This window comes from Crinia signifera, chromosome 3, assembly GCF_055691185.1.
Source record: "Crinia signifera chromosome 3, ASM5569118v1, whole genome shotgun sequence".
In the NCBI taxonomy this organism is placed as follows: Eukaryota; Metazoa; Chordata; class Amphibia; order Anura; family Myobatrachidae; genus Crinia; species Crinia signifera.
Window position 1 is genome coordinate 116,979,817 of NC_139219.1, and position 26,156 is coordinate 117,005,972.

At 43.6% G+C, this 26,156-nt stretch overlaps 1 protein-coding gene across 12 annotated transcripts in view; it reads left to right on the plus strand.

The window, feature by feature from the left end:
- The window catches only part of AFDN (afadin, adherens junction formation factor), a 723,489-nt gene that overhangs the window by 204,185 nt on the left and 493,148 nt on the right, over positions 1-26,156 (plus strand). For 9 of the 12 annotated variants that reach the window (XM_083176399.1, XM_083176400.1, XM_083176410.1 and 6 more), the window contains 3 exons: positions 9,395-9,439; positions 12,377-12,471; positions 16,305-16,567. In XM_083176399.1, the coding sequence (XP_083032525.1) occupies positions 9,395-9,439; positions 12,377-12,471; positions 16,305-16,567 (403 nt within the window). The remainder of the gene's footprint in view (positions 1-9,394; positions 9,440-12,376; positions 12,472-16,304; positions 16,568-26,156) is intronic. The other 3 variants (XM_083176402.1, XM_083176404.1, XM_083176407.1) reach the window with 1 other exon arrangement.

A 26,156-nucleotide genomic window follows, 5' to 3' on the forward strand; every position in this document is an offset into this window, starting at 1 on the left:
TTTATAAGTGAACTGCCCAACACACGAAGTGTGAGTCTGGGTACGCCCACTACGAATTGCTATTTCCTTACTCTAAGCTATGATTGTGTGGTTATGATAAATTTCTGATATTTGGTTTATCAAACCTTTTCCCCGAGATAAATCGAGAAATACCTGTACAAGCTTCTTGAGGAGAAAAAAAGAAACCTTTATGTGCCTGGATAACACCTTGAATATCGTGAGTTGGGGTACGCCCGTTTTTCAGTTAAAGAAACCTTTATGCATGTTTTATCCTTCACTTTTGGGTGAGTGAGGTACGCTAATTGAGCCCCTCACACACAATCTTGCACATCCTGCTGTCACAAAACAGACCTACACATTTGCACTTTTTTTCCTTTTTCCGAGTACACCGTGAAAAAGAAAAAATCTTCTGCTTCAAGCAAATATATTTCGGAACACCACCAAGAAAGATACCTTTATAAGTTTATACCGACGTATACAAACGTGAGTTTGGTACGCACACGCCACTCTGCTCTTTATACACTTTTATTCCAAAGGAATTATTTATTTAGACACTGTACACATTGTAAAAACTTTTTATTTGTTTTTGCTTTTTTTGGGATCAATATTGACATCGGGCAAAAATACGTCCCCAAGACCACTGAAAAAGAATACTACTAGCAAAAAGGAAGACCATACCTTGCTTTTCTAAGTATCTTCTGCGCCTCATTGTATACCAACTTCACGTCTCTTTTTGTTTGTATAATACACAAGTACCCCCAAAAAATCCCAGGATTGAAAAATGCTGAATCCCAGGATACCCAGGATTGAAAGACACAAAGTGCCATTCCAGGAAAGCATAACATGCTAATATTGGAAATTGAATGTTTGTCTTGTCTTACATGTTCAATATAATACATCAAATAGGGGTTTAAATAGAATTTGAATGAATGGATAAGGCCTAGCTAAGAGCTATAGGACAGATGTACTGTTGAAAGTGATAACGCACCAGCCAATCAGCTACTAACTGTAATTTCTCTTTCAATGGTCCTGGTGACACAGCTTCACATTGGGATGTAGGAGGACCCGCAGGAGCCAGGCACCTATACCAAAGTTTTCAGAGAGGTAGGCTCCTCCCACTGCATCCCAGAATCCTCAGTTCGTTTTACGTGCCCTCCGGATTGGGTGCTACACTGAAGAGGCTGCTGCGCAGCTGAAGATCAGTGATAGTTGTTTTTTTTCTTTTCTTAATTTTACACTTATTAGGTAGGATGCAGTGTTGAGGATTCTCTCAGAATCCTCACACTGCCAGCACTGCAGGAGCTGACAAAAGCGCGTCCTGTGAGCTTCCTGCGCACAGAGGAGACACGGTCTGGTCTCTCTGTGTGGCGCTGTGAGCTTCTATTAAGAAGCTGCCTGGGCTCCGGAGCGTCCCTGAATCGGCTTCACGCAGGTGAGGTTCATGGGGATGTGCGAACGTTATGGCGGTGGCCATTTTATGCGGAGCTTACAAGCTGAGTTCCTTACTGAAAAGGACAGCAGCTTGTCAGAGGGCCTGCGGGCGATTCCAACTGGTCCCCATGGGAAGGGGAGATACTGGGAATTGGAGATCCAGCAGTGGGAGTGGCTACTGGGGGTAGTTTGGTGCCAAATCTCCACAGACCCTGCATTAGCAGAGATAGTTGGTCTCTTCCCTCACTGCGGAGCTGCAGCGCTGTTTTCTGGCTGAGTGGTGGATTTCCTGGGCATCGCTACCCCCTTAATCTGGAGGAGAATTCCGGAGCTTCAGACAGATAAGAGCTGTGATATACATTGACTCAGTATATAGCACCTGTCAGTTTGCTCTGTGTGAAATTACTTTATCATATCAGAGCAACAGTCTGTAGCTTTGGGGGAGGAAGCCCAATTTGCACTGAGCCCGTGTAGTGTTTGTGCACTACAAATTTCCCCTGAACAGATGGCCAAGGGGGGATTGTGCCCTGCTTGCGCAGCTGTGAGACCCATGGGAAGTGTACCCCAGAGGGTAGAGCAGACAGAGCCTGTGTGGGCTCATGCCCTGGGCAGGTCCGTAAATGCCTTAGTGCAATTGTTGGACAAGCAGAGAGATGTGGTGGTATCTTCCCCTAGACCTATGTCATCCTCTCAACAGTCCTGAGGCTCTTTGCCTCTGACTCAAGCAGATCCTGGTTTGATGCAAGTAATGCAGGATACTGCTAAAGGTATCACCAGGTTTAATGCTCTGCTGGATAGATTTGACAATGATTCCGAGGGGACTCCTAGACAGTCTTATTCGGTCCCTCTGCTGCCTGCTGATTCAGGGGAGGAAGGAGAGTGCACCTCAGATATTCCCTGGGAGCAGGGTGATGATAATGAGGATAACTCGACCCCTGGGGTGGAGGATTTGACTGCTGCTGTTAAGCAGGCCTTGAATTTGTCAGAAGAAGACAAAACTCCTTTTAAAAAGGTGTTAAAGAGGCAACGTAGAGAGGCTGTTACCTTCCCGGCAGATGAAGGTTTACAGGATCTTTTAGAAGGGGCTTGGAAAATGCCCGATAAAAGGCTCCAGATGCCGGATAGAGGGAAGCGTGTGCCCTAACCCAAATGCATGAATGGTTCAAAGAACCCTCCATGTGCATCTTTGCAAAAATAGAACAAGACACTGGTGCGGGACCTTCCCTAAAAAATCTCATATGGATCCCACAAGCGATGAGACCAAGTAGGGCACATATGCTACCCACAGTTATAGATACTCTAATAGTCTGGGACAAAACGAAATCAAAGATTCCCGCACTAACTATTCCAACACTAAGTATATTACTAGAAACCCTTAAAGCTATGATTCCAAACTTGAATATTTTAAACTGGACAGCAGTGGGCTTGAGGGAAATGGGAGATATATTCAAGGGAGGAAGACTTATACCATTTAAAGACTTAATGACCCGATATGCCCAAATCAGAATTTTTTCAATATATGCAAATACAGAATTGGATACGTAAGGCGAAAGGTGAATTGGATCGATTAGACTATCCGCCAATTGCACTCACGACCCAACTGAATAAATTGGGAACAAGGGGAAGTATCTCAAAATGGTATAGGCTCCTGATCGAAGCATCCCAAATCCCTAGAACAACAGCCCAACAAAAATGGGAAAGAGATATGAATATCCACATATCCAATAAACAATGGAAAATATTATATACTAACATGTCTAAATGCATGAACCATACAGAAATGCATGTCAAACTACTAAATAGATTATATTTAACCCCAGACAAATTGCACCTATTGTGGCCCACAAACTCACAAATTCTGTTGGAGGGAGTGTGGGGAAGTCGGAAACATCTACCATATGTTTTGGCTTTGTCCAAAGATACAGCAATACTGGAGAGAGGTGTTTGAGCTTATAAATAGAGTATTGGGTCAGGCAGTAGCCCCCTCCCCCCAAATGGCCTTGATGCACATGTACCCAAAAGAAGTAGCGGGGAACTATCGGTATGTATTAGGCCAGATATTTATAGCAGCACAAGCAGCCCTCGCACAATGTTGGAAACAAACCACCCCTCCACATATCCAAAAAGTGATCTCGAGGGTCCAATCCCAATGCATAATGGAAACAGAAAACACACTGGGGATCGTACCCTCGAGAGCACTACAGAGGAAATGGAGCGTGTGGCACAACTATATCAAAGAATAGGAAGGTGGAACTTAGACTAGACAGGCCAGACGTAAGGGGAATCACCTTATAACATAAGATGGAATAAAGAAATGAAAATTAGTATTAAAAATTAAAGGATGTGTATCCAATATCGTAATACCCCTGGATTGTACCCTTCCCTCCCTTTTTTTTCTGTATCCCTGTCTTGTTCTTTTTTTTTTTTCTCCCCCTGTACTGTAATGATTTATATATATCTGAAAAAACGCAATAAAGAAATTGAAGTGAAAAAAAAAAGGCTCCAGATGCCTAAACGTTTTTTAAGTCTTTATCCTATGCCTGAGGTGCATACAGATCTCTGGGAGTAAAGGCCTGTAGTGGATACTTCAGTAGCCAGACTCTCAAAAACTATAGTGCTCCCGGTCCAAGGGGGTGTGACTTTTAAGGACCTTGTGGACAAGAAGCAGGAAGGAAACCTTAAGGCTATATTTGAGGGGGTGGGGTTTACTCTCAGGCCCCTTATAGCGTCTACTTGGTTTTCAAAAGCCATGATTGTATGGGCTAATGGTTTGTGTACTATGGTGCACGCAGATCCGGGTGTCTTGCTGCTCGCTGAAAAATTAAAGGCAGCAGCTGAATATGTCCTAGAGGCTGAGGAAGAAGCTCTCAAGATGGCTTCTAAAGTGTCCGCCGTCTCGGTTAATGCCAGAAGAGTCCTGTGGCTCAAAGCCTGGGAAGCGGATAATGAGTCCAAAAAGGCTTTAGAGGCTTTGGCTTTTATGGGTAAGCTGCTGTTTGGTTCCGAGCTGGAGGAAATTATAAAGCAGGCCACCGGGGGGAAAAGTACCTTTCTCCCCGCCCTCTCAGCTAAACAGTCCTCTAAATTTTCGTCCTTTTGCCCGTATTTTCGGCCCTCTCCTAGAGGAGGTGCGTCCTTTCGAGGCCAGTCTTTCAGGGGTAAATTTCAGTCCGGTAAAGGAAAAGCCCCAAAGTCTCGCTTTGGCTCGTTCCATAAGAAACCGAGCACCAAAGGTGATGAAAAGCCCTTGGCATTACTGCCTGGGGAATCCCCCATCTGCCTTCAGAGTAGGGGGTCGTCCTTTAAGGTTTCGGGAAGCTTGGGCTTTGTTGGATCAGGATCCTTGGGTGTTCGACATTGTCTCGCAGAGATACAAGATCCCTTTCAGGGGTCCTCCTCCGAGAAGATTCTTACCCACACCACTTCCAAAGGAGTCCCGACTCAGGACTGCTCTTTTGGGGGCGGCTCAGTCGCTTCTAGAAAAAGGGGTGGTGATCCCGGTGCCACGGGAGGAATGGAAAAAAGGCTTTTATTCCATTCTGTTTTTAGTGCCCAAACCAGATGGAACCTTCAGACCCATCCTGAATCTGGAGTAATTGAATCTCCACCTGTGGGTGGATCACTTCAAAATGGAGTCTGCGGTCTGTGCTTCCCAGCCTAGACCAGGGAGAATTTTTGGCATCCATGGACATCCAGGATGCATAGTTACATGTCCAAATTCACCTGGAGCATCAGGCTCTTCTGCAGTTTGCAATCGGGGACCGACATTTCCAATTCCTGGACTGGCTACGGCTCCAAGGGTATTCACGAAAATCATGTCGGTAATGGCGGCTGTTCTCCGTTTGAGGGGTATCATTGTGATACCTTATCTGGACAATCTGCTGTTCAAAGTGGAAACAGCAGAGACTTTACAGAAGCATCTGGCAAAGGCTATTCAGTTTTTGCAAGCTAACAGGTGGCTGTTAAATTTGCAGAAGTCACAACTGGTCCCGGCCCAGAGGATTCATTTCCTGGGAGTCATCCTGGATACTCACTTAAATTGAGTATTCCTGCCAGAGGTGAAAGCCAAGGACATTTCCCTCCTGGTAATGTCGGTTCTGGAATTACCGGACCCGTCGGTCTGGAAATGTCTGAAGTTGCTGGGCAAAATGGTGGCGACTTTCGAGACTCTGCAGTACGCCAGATTCCATTCTTGGGCCTTTCAATTGAACATCTTAACATCTTGGTCGGGGAACACGCAGACCATTAAGTCGGAAAGGGTGACGCTGACTTTGGAAACCAGGTCCTCTCTACAATGGTGGACGGATGTGAATTCCCTTCAGTGGGGTCGGTCTCCTCAGTCTTCGGACTGGCTGGTAGTTACTAACGATGCCAGCCTCGGGCTGGGGGACAGTAGTTCTGGACCTGAGGCTTCAGGGCCTGTGGACTGCAGTTGAGTCAGCTCTCCCGATAAATATCCTAGAGCTTCGTGCTGTATGGAAGGCCTTATCCCTGGCGAAAGACAGACTGAGGGGCCTCCCCATAAGGATTCAGTCGGACAACGCCACGGCTGTGGCATATCTGAATCATCAGGGCGGCACACGCAGCTTGCTGGCTATGAGGGAGGTGTGGCGGATTCTTGTATGGGCGGTGCAAAATGTTCAAGCCTTATCGGCAATATTCATACCTGGTGTGAGGAATGTGGAGGCCGACTTCTTGAGCAGGGAAGAGCTGCTAGAAGGGGAATGGACGTTGAATTAGCAGATCTTTCAGCAGATTGTATCTCGATGGGGGCTCCTGGAGGTGGATTTAATGGCGTTCAGGTTCCCAGATTCTTTTCCAGGACAAGGGATCCTCTGTCGTTAGCAGTGGATGCAATGACAGTACACTGGACGTGGAATCTGGCATACATTTTTCCACCGTTCCCGATGATTGCCGGGGTTCTGAAGACTAATACTGATAGCTCCAGATTGGCCAAGGAGGTCTTGGTATTCGAGTGTTCAGAGACTATCAGTAGAGTTGTGGCGTCTACCTCTAAGGCCAGACCTACTAAGTCAGGGTTCGTTTTTTTCCATCAGGATTTAGCTCGGCTCTGCTGAAAGGCTTGGCTATTGAAACCGCCATTTTAAAGAACAACGGTTTTTCTGAAGCGGTTGTGAATACAATCATCAAGGCTAGAAAGTCTGTGTCTTCGGGGTCTGGAAGACATATATTCGATGGTGTGAACGTCAGAAGTCTCATACGTCCAGGTTAGGGCTGTCTAAGTTGCTTGAATTCCTTCAGGATGGCTTTTCTTCAGGGCTGAGTCTCCAGTCTCTTAAAGTCCAGATTTCTGCTCTTTCAATTTTCTTTCAGAAAAGAGTGGCTGTACTTCCGGAGGTGCAAACCTTCCTTCAGGGAGTTACTAGATTAAAACCACCATACAAACAACTGGTGGCACCATGGGATTTGTCTCTGGTGTTTGATATTCTTCAAAAGCCTCCTTTTGAACCTTTTAAGGTCTGCTGACCTCAAGTTTCTCACTTGGAAGTTAGTGTTTTTGTTGGCTGTTTTCTCTGCAGAGGGTTTCGGAGTTGGGAGCATGGTCTTGTAAGCCTCCCTTAATCTTTCATGATGATAGGGCTGTTCTGAGAACAGTACCCAAAGTCGTTTCTGCTTTCCATTTAAATCAGGATATTGTTCTTCCTGTGTTTCAACCCCCAGAGGGTTCCAAAAAAATGGACAGATTGAGGAATTTGGATGTGGTTCGCGCCTTGCACATTTATGTGGACAGAGTTAAAGTTTTTCGGAAGACAGATACTTTACTGGTCTTGTATGATGTACACAAGATAGGCTGGCCCGCTTCAAAACAGACCATTGCCAGGTGGTTGAGATCAGTTATTGCTTTTGTAAATACTAAAGTTGGTAGGCCTGTACCGGCCAGTATAAACGCACATACCACCAGGTCTGTTGCCACCTCTTGGGCGGTTCGCCATGGGGCTACGGCTGAGCAAGTATGCAGGGCTGCCACTTGGTCATCTGTTCACACTTTTGCCAAATTCTACAGGTTCCATGAGTTTGTGTCGGAGGACGCATCATTCGGGCGAGCAGTGATGAGAGCTGCAGACCTGAGCATACCCTCCCAAAGGACCGGCTCTTGAACGTCCCAATGTGATGCTGTGTCACCAGGACCATTGAAAGAGAAAAAGGGATTTTTGTAAGAACTTACCATTCAAATCCCTTTCTTTGATATGGTCCTGGTGACACAGCGATCCCTCCCTTACGCTCAGTAAGTATTGCCGTTTTCATGATGTTTCATGTTATGATGGTAAAATTGAAGTTTGTGCATATAATATGTTCAGGCGTTTGTACTGAGTTGATGTATTCCAGCGGCTTTGAAAGGTAAACTGAGGATTCTGGGATGCAGTGGGAGGAGCCTATCTCTCTGAAAACTTTGGTATAGATGCCTGGCTCCTGCGGACCCTCCTACATCCCAGTGTGAAGCTGTGTCACCATGACCATATCAGAGAAAGGGATTCGAACGGTAAGTTCTTACAAAAATCCCTTTTACTAAAACTGTGCCAGTAATTTGACAGATAGGAGTTTATTGGCTGGGGAGTTATCACCTTTTTTGATCTGCCTGGGCAAATATTTGCACCGGTTGCAGGCGTGCACCCTAACAAAGGGGTGTGGTACAAGAAAATTTTGTGACCTAGCTACACAGAGCGGAGACTTGAAATAACACATTGCTCCACACAGGAGTAAAAAAACATTGCTCCGACATGGTAAATAAAACACAATAAATTAAAAAAAAAGAAACTATATTACATTTCATCAGCAAACTTCATCCATTCCTCCAACAACCCCGCCCACAGTAGATCCAGCACAGCCTTAGTGCAGTGGACACCCGCCGTTATTGCTATTCCCGCCATCTTGGTTGCTATGATAGTCTCATTGCGCGCCCTATCCCCCCCCCCCCCTCCCCTCCCTCAGCCGGCCCTGCTCCAAGCCACTGCTCAACCCAGCTCTCCGCAGCAGCACAGTGGGGATGGAGGCTGATTCTTATTGACTGAAGTAATCATGCAACAGCCTGATTCCTATTGCTGACTGCTGCTCCATCAACTGGTTGCGTGTCTGCAGTTAACCTTTTTTTTTTTTGCCACCTATGAGCTACCTTGACATTTTTATAAATTCAGAATCTAGTTTTATATATCTTTCTTTTTTTGCTGAAAAGGTGTACATAAAATCCATTGTGAGTTGTTTTTTTTTGCTATCTGACATACAGTTTTTGTATTGGTGAAAAATCCCACCCCCAACTTTTCAGAGTTTAGAATGACATTGTGTTCCTGAATTTGCCAGCAAATTTAAAAGAGTTGATTTTGAGTATACTGTGTCTAATAGATTTCCAGTGGTACAGATTGCACTTATGTGTACTGCAGTTAATAGGTTTATTGGTTTCTGTGAATTTATTTCACTAACTACTTTATGCACCTTGCTTGCACGCTTATTTTGGTCTATTTCACACACGTGGGTATCACTATAAAGTATTGCTTTCTTTCAGCTAAGCGTTAAATGGGAACTATCATTAAAATTTGCTCTAAACTGTTCTGTGCAACACATTGTAAATTTTTCTTTTTAGTTTTACTGGAAAAAAATTGTCTTTTTTCATTTGTTTTTGCAGTGATATTTATATAAAAAAAAAAAGTTACCATTTTATATATTTATATATATATATATATATATATATATATATATATATATATATATATATATATATATATATATATATATATATATATATATATATATATATATATATATATATATTTTTTACTTAATTCAATTACCCCAAAAAAGGTACTTAAGGCTATTTGGATGTTAGAAATCCGCACGTTCACCCTCTCCTGTCTTTTCTTTTGCTTCTCTTTGGCATGCACTGCATGGTCTCTGTTCTGCTGATGACGTCTTTTCCTGGGTCCTGTCTTTGCATGTGTTCTGTCCTCAGGCAGAAAGAACCACTTTTCTTACTACAGCTTTCATTCCTATGAAGGTAATACTATGTTTTGTAACTAACTTTGAGTGACAGTTCAGGGACTTCATATGTGGAAAAACACTCTTCCGGAATCATCTACCCCCATTATTATTATTATTTAATTTTTCCTTGGCACCAAACAGAAATTTTGGTTTTATGACTGAATCTACATATGCTTTGATCTATTCTATCCTTAATATTTTGTGTGTAGTTTAATAAAAAAGGAGTGCTCTGTTTAAAAGCCCATACACACTGGGCAATTTTGAGCTATCAGCTCTAAAGCCGCCCATTGTGTATGGCCCGGCGGTTAGCGCTGATGCACGCTCCTGCATCATTGCTGGCTACAGCCAGTCATCTGCTGGTATTACCAGCAGATGACCAACTGGGTGGATGGCTTCCATAGCTTTCTGCTATGGGAAGCTGTCCACCCCCAGGAAAATCATTTGGATTGGGGTAAATCGCTCAGTGTGTTTGCACTGAGCGTTTTTCAGCCCAGCGATTTTCCTCCTCATTTCTCTGCATACACGCTGGCCTAACACACCCAGTGTGTATGCACCTTAACACTTGATATATTATACATGTTCTTTTTATCATAATACAATTTAAAAAAGAAAAAAAAAATCTTAACTGTATGTTGAAATACTCAGTCACATTGTAATGAATGTAGCAACACTTTTCTATTTATCCAAGCAGTTTAAAATTTTCTTTCCTGAAGTTATATAACCCAACATCATCAGATTGCATATTGCTGTAACTGTTCTATAATGTGCTGTATTTCTCAGGGACAAACACTAATGCTGCTTTCACACCGCAAAACCTGCTTAGTCCCGGTATTTAAAACATTTCTTAAAACAGGGTCAAAGCAGGTTAAACCCCTTTCACATCACATGTTGCGCACTGAGGTCCCACTTTTTGCATATCTAATGAGCGGGACCCAGTGCAGTGAATATTTAATGAGCGGGTGCCTGCCCCTGCATATGGAATGAGCATGACCCACTCCGTGCAGTGAATATTTAATGAGTGGGTCCCTGCCCCCTGCATATGAAATGAGCGAGTCAGAGTCTTCTATTGGTCAACACCATCCACTGCATCCAAGCCTCAGTCTTACCTTTTTACCATTTTGAAATAGTAAAAAAAAATCCATTAAAATACCAGATAATATGTGCAGGCTGAAAGGGGCATTATTCTTTTGTGGTGCAGGACTGTATACACCAAGGTGTAAAATGCAGTGTTTGGAGCTCTGGCCACTCACCTCATATGCACCAAGACCCAGAATGAGATAGACTCTGATGCAGTGGATGGTGTTGACCAAAAGAAGCCTCTGGTCGTCTTTCACGTTTCCTTGATGAGAGGGATACACTTGGACACCCCCTCTCCCCCCCCCCCCCCCAGAACCACCTGTGGAGCGTGCCTCATAAACTGTTCTTTGTTAAAATCTTAATTAGATGAAAACCAGATGAGTGTATTGAGGCTTGTATAGTGTATGCCCACAGGGATACGGTCATTGGGTCACCAGCATGATGGTCAGCAAGCATTAGGGCGACACCATTAGGTCGACATGATTTAAGGTCGGCATGGGTTAGGACAGGGTCATTAGATGGACAGGGTCATTAGGTGGACAGGAGTAAGGTCGACAGGGTCATTATGGCGACATGTGTTTTTTTTTTTTTTTTTTAGCCAACATGTGCCGACAGGTGGTATTTCATGACCTACCATCCACTAGGGCATGGTGTTAGAATAAAATAGTGTGCCCGAAGCATGGCTCTACTTCCGGTGTCCATGTCGACACGATATGTGCTGACGGGCAGTGTTTTATGTCCTACCATCCACTAGGGCGTGGTAGAATAATAAAAGTGTACCGAGAGGAGAGCATGGCGAGCATTATAGTGTTTATGTTGACTGTGTTGACATTCCAGTTAAAAAAAAAAAAAGAAATTGTCGACCTTACCCATGTTGACCTAATGACCCTGGCGACCTAAATGTATGTTGACCCAATGATCCATACCCTGCCTACAATGGGTGAATAATTACCATATTGCTGCTAGAGGTTTATAATCCAGTCGGATGGCATTGCAGCAGTTTCATCTAATTATGGCGGCATAATAGAGACGGGACATTGATTGCAGCCCATTTAAACTAATATGTTTTGAGTCCATTTTATTTTACAATGTTGCTTTTATTCTTATGATTACTTTATGATTATTCAACACATTGTGTAATAAATTGATTATTTTAACTTTCATAGCTCAACTTATCTGTTTGTATTTGTTTTGGTTTTAGTGTGGGACTGACCATCCCCCCTCTAAGTGGCCGCTCTTGACAAACCACCCCTGGTGGTTAACACCATCAGCTCATAACAGCCTGTAACATGGCAGTTATGAGCTGATTTGTTGATACTTTTAGGGTCTATGTACCTATACATGGAGAGAGAAAGTACCAGCCAGTCGACTCCAAACTGCCATATTACAGGCTGGATTTGAAAAATGACAGGAGCTGGTGCGTTGGCACTTTATCTCTGTCCCCTTTATTTATCTTTAAGGATCATTGATCCCAAAAATTATACAATTATTTTCTTAGTTTTGACACCAGGGTGTATTGAATTCTCTGATTATACCGTATAATCAGAGAATCCAATACACCCTGGTGTCAAAACTAAGGAAATAATTGTATAATTTTTGGCTTTAAAAGTTTTGAGCAAAGCATTTTATAAGCGTCAAAATTTAAATTTTATTTTTTAATACTGTATTTAATTTTTTTATGTACACATTTTTTGTATCTCATATGATGGGCCAATTGTTTTCCTTTAAATAAAACAAAAAATATATATATTCATGTATACAAATATTTGAAATTACTTTACTTTAATATTGGCTAGCATGTCATGACAATGTTTTTGTGTTTATGGTTACAGTATATTGCTTATCTTTTTGTCTTCTATCTTTTTTTTAAATTGAGATGGTTCTGACTCCAGGGATAAGCCAAAGCTATATCGTCTTCAGGTGAGCATCACAGAGGTCGGATCGGAAAAAACGGATGATAATTCAATACAGGTGAGTATTGATTTGGGTCTAAATGTGATTAGATGGATGATGCAGTAAATAGGGGGTGTATTCAATGCAGCCGGCGAAGGGGTAAAGCAGCGGGGGGATCGAAGAAAACAAGCGATCCATGCCGTTTAACCCCTGCACCGGCCATTCACCCTATTCAACATTCCGGGGGAATCCTCACTGTCAGAGGACGGCAAGGATTCCTCTTATCAGCGAGGCTCTCGGCGATTGCAGGGAGCCTGCTGCATTTAGCCGTGCGTCTCGCTGTTTTAGCGGCCGCATATGCAGTTTCCCCCTCGCTCCAAAACGGAGCAAGGGGGAAACGGCCTATGCAGGGCCCCCCCCCCCCCACCCTCCCCGGTTAATGCCTGGCTAAAGGAATGGTGTAGAAAAGAGTGGTTCAGGTTCCTAGAGCACTGGTTGGACTCTTCAAACATAGGCCATCTATACATCACCGACTGATTGTACCTGAATGGAGAGGAGGCAGGACGGTTAGAAGGTTGAAGGAGTCATTGAGGGGGGGGGGGGGGGATACAGAAAGAAATAGAATGGAGGTTGGGGGGAAAAAAACCCACAAGATTTTAGTAAGAAACCAGTAGCACATCAAGAATATAGTTGGATGATGTGGTAAGTCGAATCTTACATACATTTTAACTGGTTTAACATTATTATGATTTTTGATTCTGTTTGTGTTTCTCTTTTTTCTTAAGTTGGTGTAAGTATTATTTGGTAGGTGACACATGGGTAAATATGGGCCTGGACAGTGATATGCACATACTCTGGGGATGACTGACTGATTAGTCTGGTTTCTCCACGAATATGTGTATTTTAATTTAATTTTATCGATATGACATGTGTAATTTGATGTAATAGACAGCGATGACCCGGTTCCCCTGCTGAAAAGTTCTTTTTGCCTGCAATAATTATGCCCGCTTTGGAATGTAATATATTTCCTCAGTAACTTGCTTCCGCCTTGGTGGAATGCAAGAAGTAACCAGATTGCTGTTGAAAGGCTCTTTTTGTTTATAATAATCATGCCCGCTTTTGAAATGCAATACATATCCCTCAGTAACCTGCTTCCGCCTTTGTGGAACGCAGGAAGTAACAAGATTACTTGCCCTGCCTGTGGATGAAACGCAAGCAGCGTCACATCCGGTAAAGCATCACCTGACCGGGCGCCCAGAAGTATGTCTGTATGACTACTTCCTTCTTGTGGAACGCATACCGCACGGAAGCTGCGGTGATACAGTACCATGTGTGGAACGCACGCCGCCCCACGAGCGAGCGGCGGGATCTTAGGCACCTGACAGGTATGTGATTAATTCAACAGCTGATTTCTTGAATACTGCTTGCCTGGATAGGCTGGGAATTTACTGTGATGGGCGTGCTTTGTAGCATTTAATGCTTGGCGCAGGGGGATAGTGTCATCGCTGACAACAGGAGATCAGGCTGGATCAAAGTCTTGAAAAAGGGTCGTGCAATGGCCCGAAACGTCGACTACCATGTTGAATTTTAAAAGGATGAATTAAAATTTGGAAGTTTTAAACTGTTTTTCTGAAGTCTGGTGAGTGCGCTCTGTGGAAACTGTTTCCCTTTATGGATATATATATATATATATATATATATATATATATATATATATATATATATATATATATATATATATATATATATATATATATATATATATATATATATATATATATCCATAAAGGGAAACAGTATATATATATATATAGCGCAACTACCCCAGGTTACCCTGGGAATAAAGAGCGGCACTCTCCGGGCTTGTAACAAGGATTTTAGTGGTGCAAAAAATCAAATAGTTGTCACATTTACATCAACGTTTCAAGGCTTTGTCAGCCTTTTCATCCTTACGGACATCTAAAGTGCAATAGTGATTGTGCAAAAAGAAGAAGCAGAATACAGTTACATGCGTACCTTATATGCCAGAGATTGTAAGACATGTGTGCTCCGTTCCCCGTAGCTGGTGCGCTGCACTTCCGGGGGTGTGTCACAGATTCGGGCCTCCAGTAACGTCAGACCACCTCTCCATAGGCTGGTCGGGACGCTGAAGCTTCCCTGGCTGGTCTCACTGACAGCCGGCGCGTCCACACCAGGGGATATGTGATAAGACCAATCTAGCGATTGGATAAAAAACATGTGAAAAAGCTGTGCAACAAAAAAATATATAAGATCTGGCATACAGGCAGCATTAGCATAATACAAATAGTTAAAAAGACAGTGTGCATAATAAAACAAAGGCATTAATACAGGATATACGGCTAAGCGGATAATATGTCATAATCAATTATCGTAGTTAAACTGCTGTATATTACGTTTTTAGAGTTTTTCACTATTTGGACTTGACACACTTATTCTCAATTTTACATAAACGCTCCCCAGGATATTTTTTCATTTAACCCATTGGGGGCCAGAGAATTTAGCCTGAAGATCCACTCTGACTCCCTCTGAGTGAGCTTTTTTTGTCGATCCCCACCCCGTGGAAATGGGGGGATATGATCTATTATTTTACACCTAAACTGAGTAAGTGAGTGGCGAAACTCTTTAAAATGTTTTGCCACCGGCTGATCAACATCTTTCCCTTCTAGAGCAGCTTTAATGGCTGAGCGATGCGCTGCCATTCTTTCCCTTAGGGTCCTGATGGTCTGTCCTACATAATATTTTCCGCAGGGACAAATTATAATGTAGATAATAAATTGACTCTTGCAGGAAAGGACATGATTAATCTTAAATTTCTTCCCCGTATTGGGATGCTTGAATGTATGCCCTGCTTCCATAAAACTGCATGTTATGCAGGATGGACAACGGTAACATCCCGGTTTTTTCATTTGGACATTAAAAAGGGTGGCTTGTTGTTTAGTGTTTACATTAGTTTTAACTATCATGTCCTTGATGTTTCTATCTCTCTATATATATATAGCACAGGAATAAGCGGCACTCGGAGACTGACGTAAGTGGTGTAAACCTAGAGGAATATTTATTCCATGTGCAGAAACCAAAACGTTTCGGAGCTCGCAGGCTCCGTCGTCAGTTGAAAGTACTTTCAACTGACGACGGAGCCTGCGAGCTCCGAAACGTTTTGGTTTCTGCACGTGGAATAAATATTCCTCTAGGTTTACACCACTTACGTCAGTCTCCGAGTGCCGCTTATTCCTGTGCTATATCCCTGGAGGACACAAACCCTTCTGCAAGAAGGCACCGGAGCCGGTTACCTGCTGGCTTTCACTTAGTCCTGAGTGCCGGCCTCATCATCCTGTATGTGTATATATATATATAGCACTTACCCCCTTCCCTTGCAGGCGAGGATGGAACCGGCACACGAATTTTAAGGTGAAGAAAAAGTGTAGTTTATTGTACAAGCATAATTTTGCACAGTCAGCTGTAACCTAACAGCCGTTTCAACCACTTCCTAGTGGTTTTCGTCAGAGGTTGAAACGGCTGTTAGGTTACAGCTGACTGTTTGTGCAAAATTATGCTTGTACAATAAACTACACTTTTTCTTCACCTTAAAATTCGTGTGCCGGTTCCATCCTCGCCTGCAAGGGAAGGGGGTAAGTGCTCTCTATTGCTTAATTAAGTTCCTGGCACCGAAGAGTTGTTATTACCATATTGAGTGCCATCCTGCTAAACAACTCTCTCTCTCTCTCTCTCTCTCTCTCTATATATATATATATATATATATATATATATATATATATATATATATATATATATATATATATATTTTTTTTTTTGTCGTTTAATTATTTTCTTTAGTGATATTTTCTTTTCATATTTCTTGATTTCATCTATCATAATTATGAATTTTACAGCTATTTGGACCAGGCATACAGCCACATCACTGTGACCTTACAAATATGGATGGAGTGGTCACAGTTACCCCGAGAAGTGTTGATGCTGACACATACATAGATGATCAACGTATTTCTGAAACCACCATGTTGCACAGTGGCGTGAAGATGCAGTTTGGATCATCACATATATTTAAGTTTGTGGATCCTAATCACGACCATTCCATGGGCAAAAGACCTTCAGATGCTGGACAGATGGTTAGAGGACAGAGGAGCAAGCCAGGGTAAATGGACTGATATGCAAATGTTTATAAAGTAGTAGAATTGCCACAATTATTTGTAAAAGATTAATAATGTATTTAGCTATGCACCTCAGAATATCCCAAAAAAAACATAGTTCACCTTTTGCAAAGCAAATTTATCAAAATAGGTGCGAGATTGGCAAGCAAACATTTATATTCATCATAATGATCTATAATGTTTATCTTTATATACTGTAGGTAATATATTTTTTTGGGGGGGGGATTGTTAGTGGATATTTTCAACGTCTCACAGATTTTGGCACTCAAAGGGTTAATTTAATTAGCAAATAGATCAGAAATGAATATGGTCCTTTAGTAAGAAAAAAATCACTTGGTTGTCAAATGTGTTAAACCTTCTATGGAGTGGAAAAGTTGCCTATAGCAGTCCAATCAGTTACTGCCAGTAATTTTTTTTTTTTAAATGTACTTGGTTAAAATGCTATTGGCTACTTTTCTACTGGTCCATTTCTCCACTCTTTAGAAAATTTCATAATTTTGTTTTACTTTTTCAGCATTGGTCAAAACAGTTTCCTCTTTAGTAAAGTAGCACTGTGGTGTGAGAGGTTCTCAAAATTGTACTCTAGGCCTCAGACCTGTTCGCTAGCCTGCTTATATGTGCATCCTTGCGAACCGGTAAATGCCACCCCGCTGAACCCCCACTTAGCCCGCCCTCTGCCTCTGCTCAATTGCATGTGAGCAAATGCGTTTGCATACACATCTGCTCGCATGTGGCCGCACGGGAGAGAAATCATTCAATGGTCGCTCACCATCAAATTATTTTTTCCTCTTTGCTAATAAGTCAGACTAGACCAGTTGTAGCCAACTCCAGTCCTCGAGAGCTACCAACAGTTCATATTTTCCAGACAACCTAGCTGCTGCAAAGGTGCACTAACTTTACTGACTAACACATTTTAAAAGATGAGCTAATTTCTTCACTTGTGATTCTGTGAGGAGATCTGTAAAACATTAATTGTTGGTAGCTCTCGAGGACTGGAGTTGGCTACCCCAGGTCTAGGCTGACACTTATTCTGGCCATAGATGGACGAATTTGGGGCAGGCACTGATGTCATTTGAAGTCATCCGGCCACCCTAAGAAAGCATCAATATGGGGTACATCCATGGTTTCTATGGGTGCACCCATGAAATACTGGGTGGTCCCCTGCGTCCGCCCCCTGCTCTCCTTAGACTTAGCGAACGTGTAAAATTTGCCAAAGGAGTTCACTCTAGGAGTTTGCGCATATTCTTGTCTGTGCATGCGCAAACCCCTAACATCGGACGGGGGAGTGAATTTGACCCTCTCCAAGCGGGTCTGAATCATCCCCAATGTTTCACTCTGTTCTCTTGCTTAACATCCAAAGCCGTTACAAAAGCTTCTGCTTGATAAATTGATCAAAGTGATGATGTGAGGCTACACTGGATTAGCTGCTGAATATGTTGTCGTTGGGACGATTATTATTATTCTTTTTATTATTATTATTATTATTAGTGGTGTTAGTATTTGTAAGTATAGATAGGCAGGCAAAACATTTCCAAGCTTATAATCTATAAGTTAATAGGAATTTGATAAATGATAAGGGCATCTTGATTGCTCACAGACAATTTCTAGGTGGACACCAAAAGATTGACATGCACTAGGATGACATTGGTAAAGTGTCAACATGCAATAGTATAACATTAACAAAGGTTGATATAAACATACGGGGCAACCCAGCTTTTCTACCTGAGCAATATTATAAAAATAGGCAAAGCCCCAATCGGCACGAACGCTCAAGAAATAGTAGGACACCTACTCAGCACACTGCGATGCTGTGTGCTGAGCGTTCATCTGGAGAGGTAGCGGGATACCCTCTCAGCACAATGCAATGCTGTGTGCTGACCATTCATGCTGATTGGGGCTTTGCCTATTTTTCAATAATACATTTTTATTAAGTCTTGCATGAACAAAATATGAAAATATGAAAACATACTTTTTTTATAATATATCGAAACATACAGAGAGTAAAAGACAAACGTTCAGCCGTCAAACAAACTCTGTAAAAATGTGGTTATATCTCAAGCAAATAAGCAAGACCAGTATTTATTATATAAGAGAAGGGGGGAAGAGATGAAGCGGTATCAGCAGTAGAAAGGAAGAAGTAATAATGCCACTGTATAGGTCATTGGTATTACCTCACCTAGAGTATTGTGTTCAGTTCTGGAGGCCATATCTCCAGAAGGATATAAATACATTAGAGACTGTACAAAGAAGAGCAACTAAAATGGTGCATGGCCTACATCACAAAACGTACCAGGAAAGACTAAAAGATCTTAATACGTATACTTTAGAGCAGAGAAGGGAAAGGGGGGACATGCACTGAAACTAGAGGGAGGAAGATTCATGGGAAATGTGAGGAAGAATTACTTCACAGAAAGAGTAGTAGATAAGTGGAATAGCCTACCATCAGAGGTGTTAGACGCAAATACAGTAGTACAATTTAAACATGCTTGGGATAAGCATATTGATATCCTTACAAAAAAATAAGGATCAAATATGGTTTGAAGTAACATGTTTAAAAAAAGGGGCAGACTAGATGGGCCAAGTGGTTCTTATCTGCCATCAGATTCTATGTTTCTATGACAGACGGGGGAAGGTAAATTATAGGGGTACAGGGGAGAGCCTCAATGTGTGATGCGGTATAATAGAAACATTGTAAGTACCCCTAAAAATGGTACATACTCAAATAATTGGTTTATTCAGCCGAGGAATGTGGAGGTGAAGAAAGGGTTATTAAGGCTGGGGATTCATTGTAAAACAATGATAAGCCCTGTATTTCTCTGTATTCGCTCCATTTGAGCCATTTGATATGGATCGACGAAGCCAAGGATGAATATTTAACACTGGCCGTCTCAAACAAAAAGTGTTTATGGACATTATTAGCAATATGTGAGATTGAAGGTATTACTGGGGATTTCCAACACTGACCTATGGCTGCCTTAGTTGAAATCAGAATATGTCTAAGCAGGTATAGGTCTTCCATAGATAGTAATGTATTATGGTGTAGTAACGCGCCACAACCATGTCAGGTGGGACTTGAAGTCTCCGTTCTTCACTAATGAAGGAGAATACTTCAGACCATAGCGGACGTATAAGTAGGCACTCCCAAAATATATTGTACCTACACCTCCACAATTTCTCCAGCAAAGATTGGAGACGAAGCATACAAACAATCTCGTACAATGCTCCAAAATATTGGAGACGGAAGGCCAAATCCCATGAAGCCACTGAGGGGTGAAGTATGCCCTCTGACATAGTTTAGAAAACATTTATGAAACCCGAATAGGATATAGTCCCACTCCTCCTCTGAAAAAGTGGTGGATAGATCTACCTCCCACTTTAACTGTACCGGCAGTTTCCCTTTTTTCGATTTTGTGATTAGGTAGTCATACCATTTTGATATCCCAGTGACGTACTTGGAGGAATTTGTAAAAATCCTGTTTAGGCAACCCTGAGCGGTATGCTCCTGCAGAGTTGAGAACTGCAGGAGGGTGCTGTCGGGGAACATCTGTCTTAGGGAAATTATGCCTACCTCAATCCAGGAGTCCAACTGTAAATTGGGGATTAGTCTGGCAATAGTTTTTAGCGATAGGTCGGGGCCCGGCAGGGAAACCCCAACATCATCCAATATAGCTGTACCCCCAAACAGATAAGGTAGCTCTAATAGCAGCCCCTGGGCCAGACCATGTTAGGGATGCATGCGAAGAGATCCAGAACAAATCTGTAAACTGAATGTTCGAGGAAAAAGAGCGTTAAATGACTACCCAAGGCTTAGGTGAACGAAGCTCAAACCAATCTCTGGCCTGACTTAGTATGAATGCCATATGATACTTCTCTATATTCGGGTAGGCGACCCCTCCCAATCCCTTAGGAAGCGAGAGAACCCCTCTGTATATTCAAGGCTTAGATCCCTTCCAAATTTATTTAGAAAAGAGTGTTGAATTTGCATATAAGGGACTTGGGAGGGAGTCTAGGAATAGCCCGGAATATGTACATAAGCTTAGGTAAAAGAATCATCGGTACTCTTTACCTAGAAGGGCGCCAGCGATTGAAATCGCGGTCGTCGGGGGTAAAAATCGCGGTCATCGCGGGTAAATCGGGATGACCGCGATGACCGCGATTTTCCCATAGGGAACAATGTTAAAACGGCTGATTGACCGCGATTTCACTGTTAAATGGCTCAATGGACCCGATTTGGGGCCAAATAGGCCAAATTAACACTTAAATGTCCCCCCAAATTTTTAACGCCACCCCACGATCCACGCCAACCCGAAGCGTGGCGAGCGCAGCGAGCCCGCGAGGGGCGGCGGTACGCGTCCTCCGACCTTTTCATGCCCTACTAGGGCGTGGTGTGAGAATATAATAGTGTGGCGAGCGCAGCGAGCCACCGAGCCTGAAGCGTGGCGAGCGCAGCGAGCCCCGCGAGGGGACGCGGATACCTTCACAGGTAGACGCGTCCCCTGGCGGGCTTCACAGGTGTCCGCCTCGCCACGGACACCTGTGAAGCCCGCGAGGGGACGCGCATAACTGTGAAGGTATCTGCGTCCCCTCGCGGGGCTCGCTGCGCTCGCCACGCTTCGGGCTCGGTGGCTCGCTGCGCTCGCCACACTATTATATTCTCACACCACGCCCTAGTGGATAGTAGGGCATGAAAAGGTCGGAGGACGCGTACCGCCGCCCCTCGCGGGCTCGCTGCGCTCGCCACGCTTCGGGTTGGCGTGGATCGTGGGGTGGCGTTAAAAATTGGGGGGGACATTTAAGGGTTAATGGCCTCTGTGGCCCATTTAACATTGATTTCTATGGCCAAATCGGGTGGATTGAGCCATTTGACAGTAAAATCGGGTCCATCGCGCCTTTTAACATTGATTCCTATGGGAAATCGGGAGCATCGCGTCGCGGGCATCGCGGGTACATTTATAGCCGGCCGCGACGCGACCGACACGATTTCCAAGTTTAACATTGGTTTCAATGGGAAATCGCGGGCATCGCGTCGGTCGCGTCGCGGCCAGACATAAATGTACCCGCGATGCCCGCGACGGGCGCCCTTCTAGGTAAAGAGTACCGAATCATCTTGGAGGCCGCAATCCTGCTGAGCCAGGAGATCTCGTGAATAGACCATTCCTGGGTAAATTTTTCAAAGCATTGAGTAATGGTGTAAAATTATATTTATGTCCCTGGTAACATGCACCCCCAAATATTTAATCGACCTAGTTTGCCATGCATAACGGTATATATCTTTTAATCGCGCAACTACTGCTGGGGGAACATCCAATGGGAGGGCTTCTGTCTTAGAGGTGTTCAGTTTATAAAAGGAAATATTAGCATACTCCTCTAGGACTGTGTGTAGTGTGGGAAGGGAGCTCTCAGGGTCTAATAGGCAATAGAGTATGTCGTCTGCGAACATACATATTTTATGGGAAATCCCACTGATAACCGGCTCTTTAATCTGTCTGATTTTTCAGCGAGGGGTTCTATTGCCAATACAAAGATGAACGGGGACAGAAAGCTAGAGGAGAGGCAACTGTTTACAAACACCCTCGCGGAAGGACAAGAATACAGGGCAAATATAGCATCCAGGAATCTGCCACCAAAACCAAAATGTGATAGGACAGACCTGAGGTAACTTCAGTGGAGTCTGTCAAACGCTTTCTCCGCGTCAAGAGAAAGCAGTAGTAGGGGGACTTGATTCAAATCACAATATTCCAGAATATTGAATACCCGTCGTGTGTTATCTGGGGCCTGTCTGCCCAGAAGAAATCCCACCTGGTCTGACGCAACAAGGGAGGGGAGTAACGGTGCCAGGCGGTTCGCCACCATCTTTGCGTATAATTTAAGATCGGTGTTCAATAAGGCAATAGGACAAAAATTCTGGACCGATGTAGAGGGTTTACCAGGTTTAGGGATCGCCACAATCCGTGCTTCAAGCATTTCCTTCGGAGAAACTTTGGAGTCTTAGGCTTCATTAAAAACGCTCAGCAATAAGGGGGCTAATTCTGACTTAAAGCATTTATAAAAATTTGAAGGGTATTAGTCAGGGCCAGAAGCTTTATCACGTGGCAAGGCGTCAATGGCAGCCTTGACTTTCGAGATGGACCAGGGGGAGCATAAGGACAGACAGGTCTCAGAGTCCAGTTTCGGAAGGTTAATACTAGATAACAAGACTTTGTTTGAAGGTTAATACTGTTCAAGAAGGCCTCAACATCTGCGGTTGTCTCCAATGTGGAAAGGGTCAACTACCCTAGCACCATGGGAATTATATAAAAGACTGAATCTTGCCCTAGCCCTATGTCCCCTCAATTTTCTAGCCAAAAGACAGCCCGCTTTATTTCCAAGGGTGTAGAAACGCTGATTCAGTCTAGCTATATTCCTTTGCACTTCCTGAAGGGAGAATGTGTTAACCTTGTGCCTAGCTTTAATGAGTAGCTTAAACAGAGCTCTGTCCAGGGGGTTCGCCTTGTGAGCAGACTCCAATCTAGCTAGCTCCTTGTCGGCCAATAATAAATCCCTGGCAGGACCTTTTTTTAACCTAGCCGCAGCCTCTATTGCACAGCCACGTACAACTGCCTTAAGGGAGCACCAGTGATAAATCATAAACACACTGGTATCTCCAGGTTGGTTAGTGGATATATATAAAGAAAGGGAATTATGAGTAAATTGACGGGATTCAAGGTGAGATAAGGCTCACTTGCCCAGTTTCCATGGGCCCGGAGGCACCCTATAGGAACCCTGCTCCAAAGTAGGCAGTAAGGGATAGTGATCTGACCATGTTATAGGTAAAATACATTTTTTTTGTAGAGAAGCTAATGTCTATTTGTTGATTAACGCCAAATCCATCCTGGAGTACGACTGATGTGGATGGGAATAAAATGTGTAATCCCGGACCCCCTGGGTGCTTAACTCGCTATGCATCATATAGGTCATATTCACTAATAATCTGTCTGAAGCTATGTGAATAATCCGTTATATGAGGGCCTCTATGAGAACAAGGTCGAGAGCTGTCAACCGTGGGGTCTAAAACCATATTAACATCCCCCAGGATCAGGAGTGCTCCCTTAGCGTATCTCTGCACTAACACACAAAGTTTCCTACAAAATGTCACCTGTTTTGTATTGGGAGCATAACATGAAACCAGGGTGACCTCAACACTATTTAGTATGCCAATTAAAATAATAAATCTTCCCTCCGGGTCAGAGTGCTGGGAGGTAACTATAAAAGAGCAGTTAGCAGAGATCAATATAGCCACTCCTGCTTTTTTAAGGGGGCCATTGGCCGTGTAGCACTGGGGGTATCTGTTATCAAAAAAATTGGGAGAGGCCGACTTCTTAAAATGTGTTTCTTGGACTGCCACTATGTGTGCCTTAAGTTTATGGAAAGAGGCTAAGGCGACTTTACGTTTCTGGGGGGAATTCAACCCCTTCACATTCAGCGAGAGAATATTAACCATGATCCAAGACTAAGGGTGATACTAATATGTTGAAATAGGGCATAACATTGGAGCTACATACACACATCGAGGCAAGGGGAAAAGGCAGGTGGAACAAACAAGACACAGTAAGGGGAAATAAGGAAACTAAAAGCAGAAAGACAGCAACTCTAAGAAGAGTCGTAGTAAGGTGCCATAATGGAAGCGCCTTACCCAGAATACTAGAGGGGGTAGCGGCCGACCATCCCGCTTAGGGAACAGTAATTTTATTGAGCCTTAATCAAACTGTAACAGACTAAAACATATTAGTTACTGATACACAGAGCCATTAACAAGGCAATCAAAGATTCGGAATACTAAGAGGTTTTGATAACTCTACAACTAATTTAGTCAGTGTCCAAAGGCAGAGACAGCCATTCTGCGTGTAGTGATCCCGCCGGGCACACCCCGGAGCACCGCAGCCAGCTCTTGTATAAATTGGTACAGCAACATGGTGCTTCACTAGAAATTAGCAACTTCGCAGGGCTAAAAGGTGCGCCGGAATATCCCAGAGGGTTCCCACAGCAAACTCACTCGGGAAAAAAAATTTTAAATAAAGAAAAATTATAACAATCTTATATCCAATCAGTGTAGGCTAAAATATAACAACCCATATATAGAGTCAAGTATCAGAGGAATATAGGACTCTAAAAACAATGTAAACGTTGTGTAAACGAAATGACTAGGGTATCCCATGTAATGAGCCTCAGCAGAGCAGAATAAGAGAGAGACTGATAATGCATATAGATCTAGATTGTATACATGGTAAAAGGAAACGTGGACAGTAGATAGTGCGGTGAAACATAAAAACAGAAAGAGCATTTTTGAACAGAATACGAATGCAGTATTAATTTTCACACAAGGAGGACCCTACTGCGCCATCGAGCAGTCCTGCTGGAGTCGACGGGGAGAGGTAGTGTCAGAATGGGAACCCGACAAGTTCCACTTTGCCAAGTTTCATACCCTCGTCTACAGTAGAGATTGAGATGGTAGATCCTTCGCGCAAAATCAGCAGATGGGTCGGGAAACCCCAACGGTAAAAGATATTTGCCTTTCTGAAAGCAGTGGTAATCTGTTGAAGGGAGCGTCGTTTGGCAAGTGTAGCCTGTGATAGATCTCCAAACAGCTTATAATTTCCCAGGGCTGCGGCAGTCTCAGAGGTAGGTCTGGTAGCCTTCAATAATGCTTTCTTGACATGAAAGAAATGGACCCTCATAAGCACATCTCTAGGGACCCCATCAGGTGCATTCCTGGCTTTTGGGAGCCTATGGATCTGGTCTAATAGTAGGTCAGCGGTGAAAGCAGAAGGAAAGAGTTTTCAAAAAATGTCCATGGTGAAGTCGTGAAGGCTACTATTGGAGATATTATCTAGGACCCCACGCAGTTTGAGGCTGTTCCTGCGTGACCTGTCCTCCAGGTCCGCCAGCTTATCGCACATCATCGCTACCTCCCCCTCCAGCGCAGCGTGAGAATCAACCAAGTCATTATGGGAGCCAACCACTTCTCATATTTTAGATTCTAAGGCTTCTGTGCGGTCGCCAAGGTCATCTATGGAGCTAGGTGCGGACGTCTGCCGTTAAAACATCTTTAACCTGTGTCAACAGAAGTTTCAATGTGGCCACTGTTAGCGCCTCGTCATCTGCAATCACTGTTCAGATCGGGGACCCCAGCGAGGGGGACGGGGCTGTAGAAGGCTCATTCTGCTCCGGGGGAGGGGCCACAGTCAGGGTGGAGGGTGGGGCTCCTCGGGTGGTAGAGGACCGGGGTGACTGTTTGAAGAAGGCCACCTGTGACACAGTTTTAGAAACTTTACTCCTCCGTGACGGCATAATGGTAAGCATTAGATGCAGAAGGCCCCTGGAGTAGAAGGGTGAAGGGTCAATGAGGATTTTTTCAAAAGTGCTTCCTTGTATCAGCAATTTCAAGTAGCCAGGCCCATATGGTCAGTGTAAGGGCATTATCTGCGAGGTGGGAAGGGGGAATTCAGAAGAAGAAGCAGCTGTACATGGTGTTCATGCTGGTGTGGGCTCCACCTCAGCCCTGTAGCATAATAAAGATACTGGGAGGGTGGGGTA